The 15,539-nt window shown below is 39.8% G+C and overlaps 1 protein-coding gene across 21 annotated transcripts in view; it reads left to right on the top strand.

Annotated features, from left to right (window-relative positions):
• Positions 1-15,157, top strand: part of dlg2 (discs, large homolog 2 (Drosophila)) — a 122,344-nt gene extending 107,187 nt beyond the window's left edge. For 14 of the 21 annotated variants that reach the window (XM_076020040.1, XM_076020041.1, XM_076020045.1 and 11 more), the window contains 11 exons: positions 643-687; positions 2,493-2,607; positions 3,360-3,536; positions 4,364-4,439; positions 5,643-5,739; positions 7,517-7,567; positions 7,799-7,900; positions 9,948-10,120; positions 10,257-10,366; positions 10,685-10,776; positions 11,259-15,157. In XM_076020040.1, the coding sequence (XP_075876155.1) occupies positions 643-687; positions 2,493-2,607; positions 3,360-3,536; positions 4,364-4,439; positions 5,643-5,739; positions 7,517-7,567; positions 7,799-7,900; positions 9,948-10,120; positions 10,257-10,366; positions 10,685-10,776; positions 11,259-11,365 (1,145 nt within the window). In that variant the 3' untranslated portion in view covers positions 11,366-15,157. Of the gene's footprint in view, positions 1-642; positions 688-2,492; positions 2,608-3,359; positions 3,537-4,363; positions 4,440-5,642; positions 5,740-6,167; positions 6,214-7,516; positions 7,568-7,798; positions 7,901-9,947; positions 10,121-10,256; positions 10,367-10,684; positions 10,777-11,258 lie in introns of those variants that run through there. The other 7 variants (XM_076020042.1, XM_076020055.1, XM_076020058.1 and 4 more) reach the window with 4 other exon arrangements.
• The last annotated feature ends 382 nt before the right edge of the window (positions 15,158-15,539 follow it).

Raw genomic sequence — 15,539 nt, 5'->3', positions numbered from 1 at the left:
AATTCCATGGATGTCTTATTCCAGTTTTGTTGTTTGTACCACTTTTTTTTAGAAGCATCAAACTAGAATTTCTTTCTATTCTTTTTTTTTTTTTTTTTTTTTTTTTAAACCTTCCACACATTTATTCTGCTTTGTGGATCTTCATATCACCTTTCTGACAACGAGCTTAATTAACCGATAGCAAAGTCTTAGATTGAGTTGAGTCTTAGATAAAAGCCAACTCAAGAAATAGAGAATGCAGCCAGTGCAGAGGAGTTCGCAGTAGATTTTAATTAGATTTCTAGATTTCTTCTAGGGGTTATGGGCTAAATCTGCTGAATCAAGTTTCATCCATCCATTTCTTTTCTATTGAATCCTACACTTCACAGTCACTGACTTTTATTGGAGCTTAAAGCTCAGGCTGAAACGGTTTGATCTCTATTAGAAACACTTCAGAAGGGCTGCAAAGACCATCGGAGGTCAAGTTGAACGAAATGCCTCTTGTACCGTAAAGTGTTTGTGAAATCTAACCCGAGAATAATTGAACGCTCCCGTCGTGACCATCCTTCTGATGCCCTGTTCTCTTCTGAGGTGACATCGTGCTGACTAATTGAGCTCTGAGCCCTGCGGGACTAACGAGTGCCTTCTCTTCTTACCCATCAGAACTTGCTTTATGCTCACCACGACAGGCCCACTCTCCAGCACCAGGTTTGCACCATTGACACTTGTCGGCTGCTCTGACCCTTCGGCATCATTCACCGCCGGGGCTCGGCTAGCGAGAGCCCGGTGCGTGAATGTGATCGCAGACAGCCTGTTCACCCCCTCTTACTGAGCGTCTGACCTCCCTCCCCCCACACACACTCACACACAAAGCGCACGCCCTCGTATTGAATGTCCCAGCCTGTTTGACACTTGCCCTTCCACCACACATGCACAGTGTGACCCTCCCCACCTGACTTCACCTTTTGCTTCTGTGGCCCCAGGCTGTGAACCCTTAAATGTTAAAAGTTTCTCTTTAAAACAAATGTCTTGAAGTATTCCCCCTAATGAATCTCGTTTGAGTTGTGCATGCAAAGTGGCCCTAGAAGTCTTTTGTTTTGTTTCGTCATTAAGTGGAGTTTGTTCCCCAACTACTACACAAGTGCTTTGTTAGCTTAGAGGTTGCAAATTCTTTCTCTGGCACACACACCCAACCAGCTGGTAATGTTTCATTAAGATAACCACTTTGGAATGAGGTGAAATGAAAACATTTGGGTAGCTAGACTTAGCTAGTACAGCTGCATTAGTTAAAAAAAAATTAAAGAAATAAATAAATCCATTCAATTCCTATTCTGCACTTAATCCAGGGATTTTTATACGTAATAAAGAAACAGCCGCATAAAGTTATTAACACAGTGGCATCTCATTTACAAGACTCCAGAAAGTGAGAATTGTACAGGCTGAGAGAAAATCTTCCTCTGAGAATAGTTCTCTGGAGAACCACGAATATATAAAGTACTGTGCTACTGGCATGTAAACACTTGCCCTGTTTGGAGAGCGCGCTCGCACTTGTCTCCGCCTCTGATGCTTTTGAGCCACCAAGGGAGAGGGATGTAGCGCTGCACTCAGCGCAGTGTGTAGAGAACAGAGAGAAGGAGCATAAGCCTGATAAAGAACCAGGAAAGCATGGCAGCAGTGAGGGATGCAGCATCAGGGAGAACGTCAGGTATGTGCCTTGATATTTAAAGAAAAAAAGATGTAGATTATTAAAGGCTTTACGTAAAAAAGAAAAAAAAAATAATTTTTGATTTGTGTATTTTTCTTTTTTCTTAACTTATCATGAGTTTAATGTCAGCAAAAAACAGAAAACAATAATGACTTTGTGCATTTGTGATCATTTTAGTATTGAGTCTTTGATCATAGCAACATGAATGATGTATTTTTATTCTTTCATTCTTTTGTTTTTACATCAAAGTTGACATTTCTTCTTGTTGCTATGGGAGTAATGGCACACCTGCCTCTTATACAGTAGGACAGCGTAATGAGTGTCTGTGGCAGTCAGAGAATCATACAGAGGATATTAGATCAGTTTGAGGCGATTAAAATAAACAGTTTTGCTTGAAGATATAGAATATCACAATCAGAATACTTTGTCTTACATAAAGTTGGTAGACCAAATGAATTCCAATACCAGTGACAACAGTAAAACGCTGGTTGTGACAGTTTGTTGAAGTGATGGAACCCTCCTGGATTCAAAATCGGAATATAGATTTCACCGCGTTTTGTTTTATTTCTGGTGAAACGGTTTTGCACTGTTAGAAAATAACGTTGCATCATCAACTCCCCTGTGCGACGATCCGCTTTGCCCAACTCAGCTCAACAACTTAGAAAGACCGAGCTAAAAGAAATCATTTCTCAGAGGAAAAGGGGGCACTTTAAGTTTGGACCTGCTCCTTCCCTCTTCCCCCTGATGATGTGGAGAGTGAGTGCAAGCCTGACTGTCAGTATATATTGGTTCTCCTCTTGTCTTGCAGAGTACGGGCGTTTCGAGGCCAAAATCCACGACCTGCGGGAGCAGATGATGAACCACAGTATGAGCTCTGGGTCGGGATCCCTGCGAACCAATCAGAAGAGGTCGCTCTACGTCAGGTGGGTCCTGTTTAGGTTTCAACCTAGAATTCTTTTTGGAATATATATACTGTATAGTGGAGTGTATATAATAGTAGTATGTGTTTCTGTCTGTATTTTTATACATGTATATATGTATGTGCATATACATATATATATACATATATATATATATATATACATATATATATATATATATATATATATATATATATATATATATATATATATATATATATACATATATATATATATATATGTATATATATATATATATATATATATATATGTATATATATATATACATATATATATATATATATATATATATATATGTGTGTGTGTGTGTGTGTGTTGTATGTACAGTATGTATATACATATGTACTGTATCTATGTACATACATAGATGCATATGTATATATTTATGTGTAGATTAAAGACTAAAATATCATAGGCGTGAAGCACCTTATTGAAAAGGGACTTTTTTCTTCATGATTGTTCATTCTCAGTGCTGAGTTTCAACGTTAACGTTAAACGTTAAAATGCAAACACATGCTTAGTATGTGTGCCTGAGACTGAAGAACACGTCTTATTATAGTAACCTCCAAGGATTCACAGTCACTATTATCCCTGACCCGGTAAAACTGGGCTTCCAATTTCTCTCCGCCACATCACAATGTACCTCACATTAAAAAGTGTGACAGTAGTAACAGGGAGAAAAACGATCCACGTGCGGCAATCAACCGTCAATCCTGTGGTCTGGGCTCACACAGAGCCCTGTTTGACTACGAGAGGTCGAAGGACAGCGGGCTGCCCAGCCAGGGGCTCAGCTTCAGGTACGGGGACATCCTCCACGTCATCAACGCCTCGGACGACGAGTGGTGGCAGGCTCGCCGCGTCACGCCGCACGGGGACAGCGAGGAGATGGGCGTCATCCCCAGCAAGAGACGGTGAGGAGACGAGAGGAACACTGAACACTTGCGGGGGCTTCCTGTTAACACGAGAGTAGGGGGAGCAACTTTCAATTTACAGTGTTCAGATCACATCAAAATCACATCAAACTTTATTTATACAGCACCTTTTATGCATAAAAATGCAACCCAAAGTGCTTGACAACAATTAAAAGTAAAATAAGACAAAGATTTAAAAAAAAAGATTTGACCGAAGTGCAGCAGTCATCCACACTGAGAGGAGTCCCCAAGATGATGACATCCCATCCAGTGTGGGCCAGTGCCCCCCACGAGGAAGCACTGGAGCTAACGACTAAATAACTCAGCTAAAATACAATAGAGTAAAGAAAAAGATCTTACAGCTATAAAACAAGAGACTAAAAAGACACAGGACAAGAAAAGAGGAGGAAATAACCTAAAAGCCCACAGATACTGAGCTTTGAAGCTAGAAGATGAGACCAGTAAAAGAAAGTGAAAGAAATCAGTAGTAGGCCAAAGTGAAAAGGTGGGTGTTGAGCCTCCTCTTAAAAACATCAGCAGTCTCTGCAGTCCTGGTGTCCTCTGGCAGGCTGTTCCAAAGCCTCGCAGCAGAGTGAAGTGAAGGGTTTTGGAACACCAGAGGACCTCAGGATCCGCCAGGGCTGATATGAAAGAAGCATGTCAGATAAATCAGATGGCCCAAGATCGTTAAGACACTTAAGCCCTAATAAAAGCACCTTATGAGTGTTTGAGTGTTCACTGTGGTTCAGCGCAATAGTTTGTAGGCTCACGCACGGTCGTCAATCTGTTTGCTCGCTCTGACCGGCCCAACTCTCTGCTCTCCGCAGGGTGGAGAGGAAGGAGCGGGCTCGTCTGAAGACTGTCAAATTCAACTCCAAGCCGGGCTCGTTTGACTCTAAAGGGGTAAGTAAGTGTGTCACTGTGCGAGCTGGAAAGTGGCAATTTGAGTTTGTGTGTTTAATGATTCAGTGTAGACGAGCCGTTAACAACGTCCTTCACCTTCACACCGACTGCAGCCGCTCTGATTGGCCATTCCCCATTTGTGCTTCCCCTCTTAATACACAGTTTGACTTGTGACTCAACTGTTCTCATGCAGATGTTTTAATAGACACATCCTGATTGAAATGCACGTCGTGTATCTGCAGACGGTTCAACTGGAACCGTCGGTGTCGTGCTAACCTCCGCCATCCTGTGACAAACGTGAATCTCGGAGCTCCTCTCCTCGCCATCATGCTCCAGCACGCCGCTCAGCACATGTTCACCTTTACCGTGTCACAACACTAACGCGCCACACCAGTATTGTGGTGACAGCGCCATCATTCTCCAGAATCGCCATCCTCATATGAGTTCCATTTTTCTCTTTCCGTCGTGTGATCTTCATCTTCTCTTTGACTGAATCTCCCCGACTTCTTTTCTCAAAGCATGATTATGGTGAAAATGTCTCACTTGGTTTTATTTCAAATTACAGTGTGACACATCAAGAAGTGCTTGACTCACGGGTTTAAGGCTTCCACTCTGGACATTTGTTTGTCTCCCCTCTTTTATCCAAACACAGACATGTCAAAGTTGTGTGTTGCACATTCACTGGACAGAAGATCTGTCAGATTATTTATTATCTATTCAATTGTTCTTCTAATTAATTCATCATATTCAAATTGCTTCTTCATTTTTAACCCTAATGCATGTAGTGGTTAAAATAAGGAGAAAGACCAGATTTTGCACTTTTTGCACACAACTAATATAAAAGATACTACATTTGTGCAACTATAGACTGGAGAAAAGCACTGATGGCTCAGCTTTTAGAATGCTTGCAGGTGTGCTTCTCTTAAGTGACTGAATTGATTATTATTATTATTATTATTCGTAGTAGTAGTAGTAGTAGTAGTAGTAGTAGTAGTAGTAGTACTACTATCCAGCAGTAAAGGTGATCCAGGAAAGCTGCAGTGTCGACAAAGATCATTTACGCCTTGAGAACTTCTTGATGTCTCATGTCCATGTGTTTTTTTTTTCGTTGTTGTTTTTTTTCTGTTTTGTTTTGTTCTGTTGTGTCTGCATGACTGTGACATGTGCACCTGTTTGCCCCCCATGCTCTTTCTCCCTTCACAGTCATTCAATGACAAACGTAAAAAGAATTTCATCTTTACGCGAAAATTCCCCTTCTACAAGAACAAAGAGGGTGAGCAGGACGGCAGTGACTCTGACCGTAAGTAAGCTCTCAGACACTTCACGCGCTTGCTTTCACGCAGGGGGGGGGTCAGCGTCTCTCTACCGTGCTCTAGCGTCCTCGGCCGAGGACGCTCCTCTCTGGCCTGGATGCCGATCGCTTTGGCGGAAGAGAGGCCGAGTTGCTCTCTTTCACGTGACGTCCATCCATATGGTCGAACTTGTACGACCCATTTTTTCTCCCCCTCCGCCACCACCAGGGGTCATGTCAGCTCACTTCCTGCCAGCCTGCAGTCTGTCCTGCTGCACTTACCTCCCCCTGCTGGCTGCTGGCTGCTCGAGCAGAGCCAGGTCTCCAGGCCCACGGCTCCCTCTGTTGACTAGAAGCTAGAAACTCACGCTCACGTTGCGGCTGTCCTTCCTTCCTCTCTTTTCTCTGTTGTGGTGCCCCCTGCCTCCGCCCAATAGGACATCCTGGGGATAGGTGATGATGGGTATGGGACAAAAACTTTCAGTAAGTCGTCGGAGGGAGTAATTCCATGTGTGTGTTGCATGCCGCGTTTGTCGGTCACTTGGCAGTGCACCCGACTCGTCATTCGAGTGGTGTCGTGCTGTGGTGGGACAGGGTGTGTGAACACTTTGGGATGGTTTTCACTGGTGCATAGTGTCATTTCGCATCTGTGGACATCCAAGTGAAGAAAAAGGAGCCACATGGTTCTAGACCAGGCATGGGCAAACTACGGCCCGGGGGCCATATGCGGCCATTTAAGTTTTTAATCCGCCCCGACAAACTTGAAGAAATTATGTTAATAGTGAGTATGTAATAAAATAGCTTTATTTCATCAGTTTTTAAGGGTTTTAAGAGTCATTTCAATAAACAGCTAAATACTGTGGGGCTTCAAAGACACGTTTTATTGTAACACTTTTGTTCATTTTCAATTGACATTAAAGCACGTTTTCTACATATCCAATTATATATTAGCCCCCCTATAAGGGGGGTCAGTATAACTCTCCATCCATCTGCTCCTATTCCGACCACTCTGTCAAATTGTAGAACCCACTGTGGCTCACCAGTCAGAAAGTTTGCCCACCCCGGCTCTAGACATTCTGGAATGCTCTGTATAAAGAAGCAAAGGCACAACAGTCCACCTGCTTTGATGTCACAACTGTTCATAGTTAAGCTTAACCAGCAGTTCCAAACTCATGAAGGAATGTTAACACATGTATTAAAAAAAACCAAAATAAAGTCATCATTTATTGGCTGTCTTCAGATCTTTGCATGACTCTGGCATGAACAACTTTGACGTTTTTTGTCTTTTGTCTTTGCTAATGAGCATGTTGATCAATGTGGAGCATGTACAAAAAATTTATGTTGCAAAATTTTATATTTATTGTGCTGTTTAATGGAGCAACCAAGACATTTCAAAAACTGACATTTGTGTTTTTAGTTTTACTTTCATTGTAACTCTTTTGAGACGTTGATTTTTGTGAGCTCAGAATCTTTTTCTCCAACAGTTTTGATTTCAGTGCTTGATTTATTTATTCTGTTGCATCCAACACTGTATAGATGACAAAGACTTTACGAAATTTACCAAAGCAATTTCCAGTTGACTTAAGCTAAATCTGTGAAGTAATTCCCGGAAAGCAACATCCCATATTAAGTGGGATGTTGTAGCTGAAACCTTCACATTCTAATTTCTGTATATGAGGCCAAAGAGCTCCATATCTACTGGTTTCTATGTGCTGTTTGTCTTTTTTAACATCAAAAACATGTAACGATCTTGATGCAATAGTGCTTCTCTTATTTTACCCACCAGGGAGTCAAGAGGATGTGATTCTCTCATATGAACCCGTGCTCCGTCAAGAGAGTAGGTTTCACTCTCACTTGTTGTTCATCCAGCTCTCAACATAATGTTTAATCTATTAGTGTTAGCTGTGATCGCTGCTTTGTGATTTGTAACCATTAGCCTAATGTAAACTTATTTTGTAGCTAAATGGAAGTTAAAATTGTGAGGCTAAGTGAAAGCTGACAATGGTAAATTCTGTCTTTTTTTTTCTTTTTTTTTAATGTATAACATTTGTATTTTTTTGTCCTCTAGTAAATTATGCCAGACCCGTCATAATCCTCGGGCCAATGAAGGACAGAATCAATGATGATCTGATATCGGAGTTCCCAGACAAGTTTGGATCCTGTGTGCCTCGTAAGTATTCAGATATCATCATCATCATCATCACCATCATCATCATCATCATCATCATCATCATCATCATCATCATCATCATCACATGACAGACAACATATGATCATTCTATCATATCACTGATGTTAAACGTGTGAATCTTTTCCCCTTATGTACTAAAGTCTTGCTCAGCTTTTTAACACCAGTCACCCATTTTAGTCTCGGCGTCATGCGAGTTTATTGGAGTCTGTCATCACCCTCTCCACTCATCCTCTCATTCTCTCATCCTTTCATCCTCTGCTCTACTGCTTAAACCAATGCAGTAAGAACACATAATCTAAAATACAATTTAGTGTATTTTTCTGTATTTGCATTACATAAATACATTACAGAAATGTTTTGTTGGAAAAGTTGGTTATCAATCTAAACATACAACAACAAATAATTCAGTCAAAAAATATTTTTACTGTGATCGGAGTCACCTTAAGTGTTTTCCAAACAGATGAGATCACTTTTTTTGCACTATTTTACTACTTTCTACTCTTATGCAAACAGGTCAATTTTGAGAATAGTCCAATTTCACTTAAACATTTCTGAAACAAAAAGCATCCTGAGAAGTAAATCATAAAATTAATCAATAACTATTATTGTAAACACAAAGAAAAGCATCACCCCACCAACATCCAGATTGTGTGTTTTTGTGTTGTCACGCCTCTTCGTCAGCCAGAGCATCCTTTTAATTTTGCATGTTTTTGAATTTACCCATCTCTTTTATTTCAATGTACCCTTTAAATCATATAAAGCTGCCAACAGTTCAGGGCAACTGGGTAAGTGAGCTTACTAATAGAGTTCATCATATCTGTCTCATTAAAGTGTCTTTTGAAAGTGATTTGTCCACATCAATATCCCTTCAACCCTGTCTGGAGTTTCTATACTGTAGATTTGTGTTTGAAATAGTTGTTAGATACACTAGTGAGCAGATCATAGCGCACTTCCCACTCCTTCACCCTAGACAAGGAGAAGATATCCTATGAAATTTGCTCAAACGCAACAAGTAGACTTCCTTGTTTTCCAAAAATCTAAAATTAATAGATACATTTCATTCTTTTAACAAGTAAGACAACCTTAACTTTCTCATCACTTTTTATTTTTATTTTATTTTATTTATTTATTTTTATTTATTTTTTGCTGTTTTGTGCAAATTTCAAGACAAGACCTTGATGTCAAGGGTGGATATCTCCAAAATTCAAGCTGGTTCCCAAGTCGTCAGAGTTGACCTCGTTTTTGAAAACAGTCAGTCAGTTGGAGGGAGGTTTTGCTGAAGCCTCAGGGGTGTTGCAAAGAATGTTAGCATTTCTTCAGAGAACCATCACAGGTTATGTGTGTCACACTAGTGTGGAGTCACATGAAGTAGGAAACGGTTGTTGATCACTATGCGTGTGATGAGCCACTGAGTTGTCTATTGTAGTTGTGACACACCTCTTTACATGAACGTGTAGAACACAGGTGTCAAACTCTGGTCCATGGGCCAAATGTGGCCCGCAGTGTCATTATATTTGGCCTGCGGAGCAATACAATGTCTCTGCTAGAGTTGGCCCGCCAGTATTATACAGCATCTGTACCACTAATACTACAAATCCCAGAATGCTCTGCTCAATCAGGACACAGCATTCATTTAAGCATTCATTTATTATTATGACTTAATTGGTTTATTGTTATTTTACTTTTAAGTGTATTATTAGCCCGTGGAAAAGGGTTACTGTACTTTTTTTTATTGGAAATTCGATTTTTGCATATGTGCAATATTAATTTTAAGTTTATGGTATAGTATTAAGCTTTGCTTGTTCCATATTCAGGTTGAAGTAAAACTGGTTGGGGTTGGTGTAGAAGAAGAAACAACAAAAAAAACTTGACTTTTCACTTTCAGCCACTCGTAAATGTGACATTCTGTCATCCCGTGTCTAGCGTTGCTGTGTTCTGCATTATCACCTACACACCTGAATCTTATCTGTCTACGCTCATCACTCGGTAAAAAAAAAAAAAGGCTCCTCTGGTGTTTTCATTGAAGATACCACTCGGCCAAAGAGGGACTACGAGGTGGACGGGCGAGACTACCACTTTGTGATGTCCAGAGAACAGATGGAGAAGGACATCCAAGAGCACAAGTTCATCGAGGCGGGCCAGTACAACGATAACCTGTACGGGACCAGCGTCCAGTCTGTCAAATACGTGGCAGAGAGGGTGAGTAGTGAGAGAGGCCTGCACTTCTGCACTGCATTTAGCAAACACATAGATATGTAGAAGCGTGTGTTGCTCACAGGGTGCACGCGTCGGATCTGGTGAGTGAATGTTCTGTGACTCTTTGTGCCTGCTTCAGGGTAAACACTGCATCCTGGATGTGTCCGGAAATGCCATTAAACGACTACAAGTAGCACAACTCTACCCCATTGCCATCTTCATAAAGCCTAAATCCATCGATTCTTTAATGTGAGTAGTCTTGTCTTTACCTACTTACGTCTTAGAAAGTTTCCCAGCATTTTTTTTTTTCTTTTTGTGAGTTGGTACTCAAACATGTACTAACCGGTTTAGAACCCTGTCAGAAGCGAATGTAAATCAAAGCAATCTTTCTTTCTTTTTGTTAACACTTCAATGGCCAGACTGATCATTGCCCTATAATAAGAGACCTAAAGCTACACACGGGCTTGTAGCCTTTCAGAAGTAACTTGAACTTTTGCACTAAAATAGCCAAATCAGATGTTTCTGTGATGGTTTGTGTGTGTGATTGTTCCTTAAATCCTCACGCAGGGACATAAATAAGAGACTGACGGAAGACCAAGCCAAGAAGACCTTTGACAGGGCGCTGAAGCTGGAGCAGGAGTTTGGGGAGTTCTTCACAGGTATGAGATTTGTCCACACCAAAGTGAAAATCTGAACTTCAACTTCTGCACACTTTAAAACCAGTAGATGACTGTTTGCTCAAAGCAGAACTTTCGCAACAGAGCTAAAACGTGTAAGTGTGTGTGGGGTGGTTTAGACACAGTGGCATGTGGGTAAAGACAGAAGCAGGAGCTGATGGAGGGAGCAGAGATTAAAATGTTGATATTCTACTGTGCGAGTGACCTCGATGGTCTCACGTTTGATATTTTTTTGAGAAAAAGCCAGAGAGGCCAGACTGAGATGGTCTGCACACCTGCAGAGGAGGGACAGTGAATATAATCAAACGGATGCTGGCAGGCAGGAGCTCCAGAGGAAGAGCGGATGGTGGATGTAGTGACAGATGAAGAATGGATTTGTGTCGGCCTACCTGTAGAACTGCGATGGTGTGAATGTGACTGAGCTCTGCGCCCTAAATGATCAGTCTGTCTCTTCTGCCTTGCAGCCCTGGTTCAAGGAGACACCTTAGAAGAAATTTATAACAACTGCAAACAGGTCATAGAGGAACATTCAGGACCGTATATCTGGATCCCCTCAAAGGAGAAACTATAATAACTCATCACCCTGGACGCTTGTACTGACTGCAAGAAACTAGTAATAAGTTGTAACATATGATAACTGTGTGGCTTTCAATAGTCTTCATAAGTAATTATTGTGAATATGTTTCTGTTTTTTTGTTTTGTTTTTACTATTATTTTGTTTTCTCGTTGATTTCTTCATTGCTTCATTTTTTCACTTAACATGAATGTTCCTGAATGTATACCACAAAGTGTTAGAAAAGATTTAGTTCTTAAAACATGAACCGTTTTTTATATTATAATTATTATTATTATTATTATCATTATTATTATTATTATTATTATCATTATTATTATTATTATTATTATTATTATTATTATTATTATTATTATTATCATTATTATTATTATTCGTTGGTTTTAATTCATTTGACCAAAAGGGAAATGAGGTGGAAAAACATGACGCATGCGTCGACGATGGAGATTGCATCCAGACTTCTTTGCTTCACTAACATACAAAGGAAAGTGCTGTGAGTGTTCCGGCTGTAACACCCGTACCCTGTCCTCGCACTGCAACCGTCACATGAAGTGTAATGTTTGGACCGATGTTGTGTCAGTGCTCCCCCCACCCAACACAGCGTCGCTTTGTGTTTGTTTACACGGTCGTTTATTTATTTGGGTTTTTTATTTTCCCCCTCCAACATGATTTTCAGTGTGTGTTGGGAACAGAAAATGTAAGATTTTCATGTTTTTCTTTCTCTCTCTCTCTCCCTCTCTTTTTTTTCCTTTAAGTAGAAGCAGACATGTATCACCCAGCTGCTGAATGGACAATGATAAGGGAGAAAAACAGATGTAACACTATATTTTGCTATTTAAAATGCTAGAAGGCACAAAAGCACAGACTTATTTATTCTTGAAGATCTAACTTTTATTATAAGGTCATTTACAGAACATATTTTATTTGAGAGGTATGATGTTGTGGCTGATGGGAAAAACTGGATGTGGTGGCCGGTAACTGAATTGCGATTCTACCCGTTGGCAGTAATAAAAGACGAGGAAAAATACATTTTGAGAGAATCAACGTTCTGACTGCCAAAGAAACCTAAAAATGGGCAAGGTTGCAAACTTTATGAAGGACTTTTCGCCACTACAACACTCCCACGGTCGACGCTGGACTGATACTGTAGCTGGAGAACAGTCTGCACCAGTGACGTCGGTGACGCCGTCTTTCTTTTTCTCACACATGCTTTCTTCTGAGTTGCAGAACAGGGATTGGTCCAGTCCAGGTCCCGCTTCACATATCTTGGAAGCCCATGAGGGAGGGATCTCCTAAGACACATTGTTAGCAGGAGCAAAGGTTCAAGCGAGAGAAACCTGTTTGTTTGTCCATATGGCAGAGGTGGGGCGGAAATGTTAAGAAGCGACTTCGTCTTAATGTTCATATCGAGATTCTCAGTTCATCGAGATATTTTTTAGAAGATGTGATACAAAAATGGAATTATATAATGCTATTGTTTTTTTGTTTTTTTTCAAAGAATTAGTTAAAATGTCCTCCAATATAATGGCTGCATAATAAGAGGATGTTTTTTTATTCTAACCTAAATGGAGAATTTAATGACAGAATATTGGTGAATGCTGGGAATGACACCATACTTGTTTAATTCCAGGTGTGTCCGCATTGCACTAATTGACAATCATATTTCTAAAAAAAACAAAACAAAACCAATGCCTCTCCTCTTTGTCTTAAAAACGTGTTTACAAAAAAAGAAGGTGAGGATCCTCTCAGTTCTTAATATGCGACTTAACATGGGACTGGTGTCTGATCGAAATTGGGTCATCAGGTCTGATTCCAGATTCCCACCTCTGCTATATGCACGGCCAACAAGAAGGACAGTCAGGACGAGAGTGAACCTGCTGTTTGTTGTAAGATACGACATAGACAGATACACAAGTATAATTATTTCAAAGTATGGATCACAGAGTACTGGGATATACTGGCCTGAGCTCAAAACACTAAATTCAACATTTTCAAACTTTTGTGGCTGTTACAATACGTCCTGCTGCTGGCCTGAAGCAGAATCCATTTTTCTAGCTACAAGCCTGGCAGGGTCTCTATATATATCAATGAGACAATGGCACAAATGAGCGAAAGATACAGAAACGTAAGACTTCAAAAAGACTCTGCTGAGTCATTTTGAAACTAAATTGCCAGATCCAAGCAGCACGATACAATGTATCCACTACTTAGCGTTTACTCACCAGTGGCTTGCCTTGTTCCAAAGGGCATTCAATACCTCTATACCCAAAACCTTGCTCAAGATGTTTGTTTTTGTTTTGTTTTTGGTTTTTTTAAAAAGTAATGATAATGATAATAATAATGTGCTCTGTACATAAAGCACTTGGAATAAATAATTGCACCTGCCAGTGTGATAACCCTCCTTTTCTTTTGAAATGTCATTGGTCATGAGATTCCCATAAAGAAAATTGTGAGTTATATATTATTATTATAATTATATTTAAATATATATACATGAATACATATACTCTTATTTGTGCTATTTGATTAAGACAGCATGTTTCACCCTACCTGGTATAAAGTGATCTAGAAGTAACAATAATTGCAGGTATGTTTCTAATGGGACTTTTCAAAAGTGCACTTATTCATTGTGGGTTTTTGTTTTTTTGTTTTGTTTAGTAATAATAAATAGGCACTGTATGATAGCAGTAATACAATTTTAAAGCCAATAGAAATCAAATCCACAGATTATTGTATAGGATGACGCACTGAAACCCGAGAAGACTGACCCCTGACCTGTTTGTATGGACCACATACTGTACCTGTAGACGCTGATAAGCACTTAAAACACGCCGTTCCTGAAAGGAGTGTGTATCTTGAAGATGAAAATGTTTTTATGTACTGATTCTATTTCTCTTGTCCCCTGTCATAAGTTTTGCTTGACATTTATGGTTGATGGAAAAAATATTTTGGGGCGCGGATGTGTGCAAAACTAGTGTTTCCTTCCTTTTCTTCATTCATTTTCTTTCATTTTATACATTTTACGGCATCTGCCATCATTCTTCTGCAAATTTTCCATAACTTTTTGGTCACCACTTGCCTTAACAGAGAAGGTTTACTGTATATCAGACATTCAAGCTTAGACATGGACCACCCTGATTCCAAATACTGTAGGTGGGGCATTGGGTGAAATGTTAAGAAATACCAGAATAAAAACATTTTCAAACTCCTTTTTTAAAAAAAAACGCTAAATGCAATTGGATACTGTGCAAGGATCAGATATTTATTAATGATGTTAAATTCTTCAGAATCTGTGCACTGAGAAAACAAAACGGGATTGTTTTTGTTGTATTTTCGGAAGAACAGAGCACTTTCCAGAATGTTGATTTCATACTAATGCCTGTTACCATTGGACTTCACCAGGCTTTCTCTGATTTAGTCATCAGATGAGTACCTTGCAAAGTCTTTGTTTCCGGTATTAAACTCAGAATAATGATATATTTTAAGAAAAGAATACTTGTGCTTGATAAAATTGTTCAATCGAAGGTTTTTGTCCAGTGCACATTTAAGCTGAATGAAGGCCAAAAAGGGGTTTGGAAATAACCACATTCTCTTGTGCATACATTTGACAAAGTGTAGCCCAGCTTTTGTTTTGGAATCTGGTCCTGCTTTTCCATTCAACAGAACATTTGATTTCATCCTCCCTCACATCCAAACCTTAGCGGAAGAAGGCTGAAGGCTGAATCAAACATACATTTAATGTCATACTGAGGCTGTTAACGACTTGTTCAGCTAGAGCTTAAGGCTATATATATATATATATATAGTTATGAAATTAGGCACCTCTATGCCATTGAATAAACAGTCTACGATTAGACACCACCATATATATTGACCCTGATTTCACTAAAGTTTTGTCTGCCAGCAATATGTTGAAATGCGAAAGGAAATGTTTGCTCACAATGGTTTAATATTAATGCTAAAGCTAATAAAGAATTTCCAAAGTCAACTTTTTTTAAACATTGTAACACATTGTAACATCATGATTACATGATCCAGCAGGCCGGCGTGCGTGCGTGCGTATTTGTGCGTCTGTGCGTCCAGCGTGTGTGTGTGTGTGTGTGTGTGTGTGTGTGTGTGTGTGTGTGCGTGTGTGTGTGTGTGTGAAGGATGTTTGACTAAGCATGTTGCA

The sequence above is a fragment of the Nelusetta ayraudi genome, unplaced genomic scaffold, assembly GCF_046127955.1.
Source record: "Nelusetta ayraudi isolate G7.1 ecotype Tasmania unplaced genomic scaffold, CSIRO-AGI_Nayr_v1 ptg000011l, whole genome shotgun sequence".
Classification (NCBI taxonomy): domain Eukaryota; kingdom Metazoa; phylum Chordata; class Actinopteri; order Tetraodontiformes; family Monacanthidae; genus Nelusetta; species Nelusetta ayraudi.
This window is presented reverse-complemented; position numbering and strand designations above follow the sequence as displayed.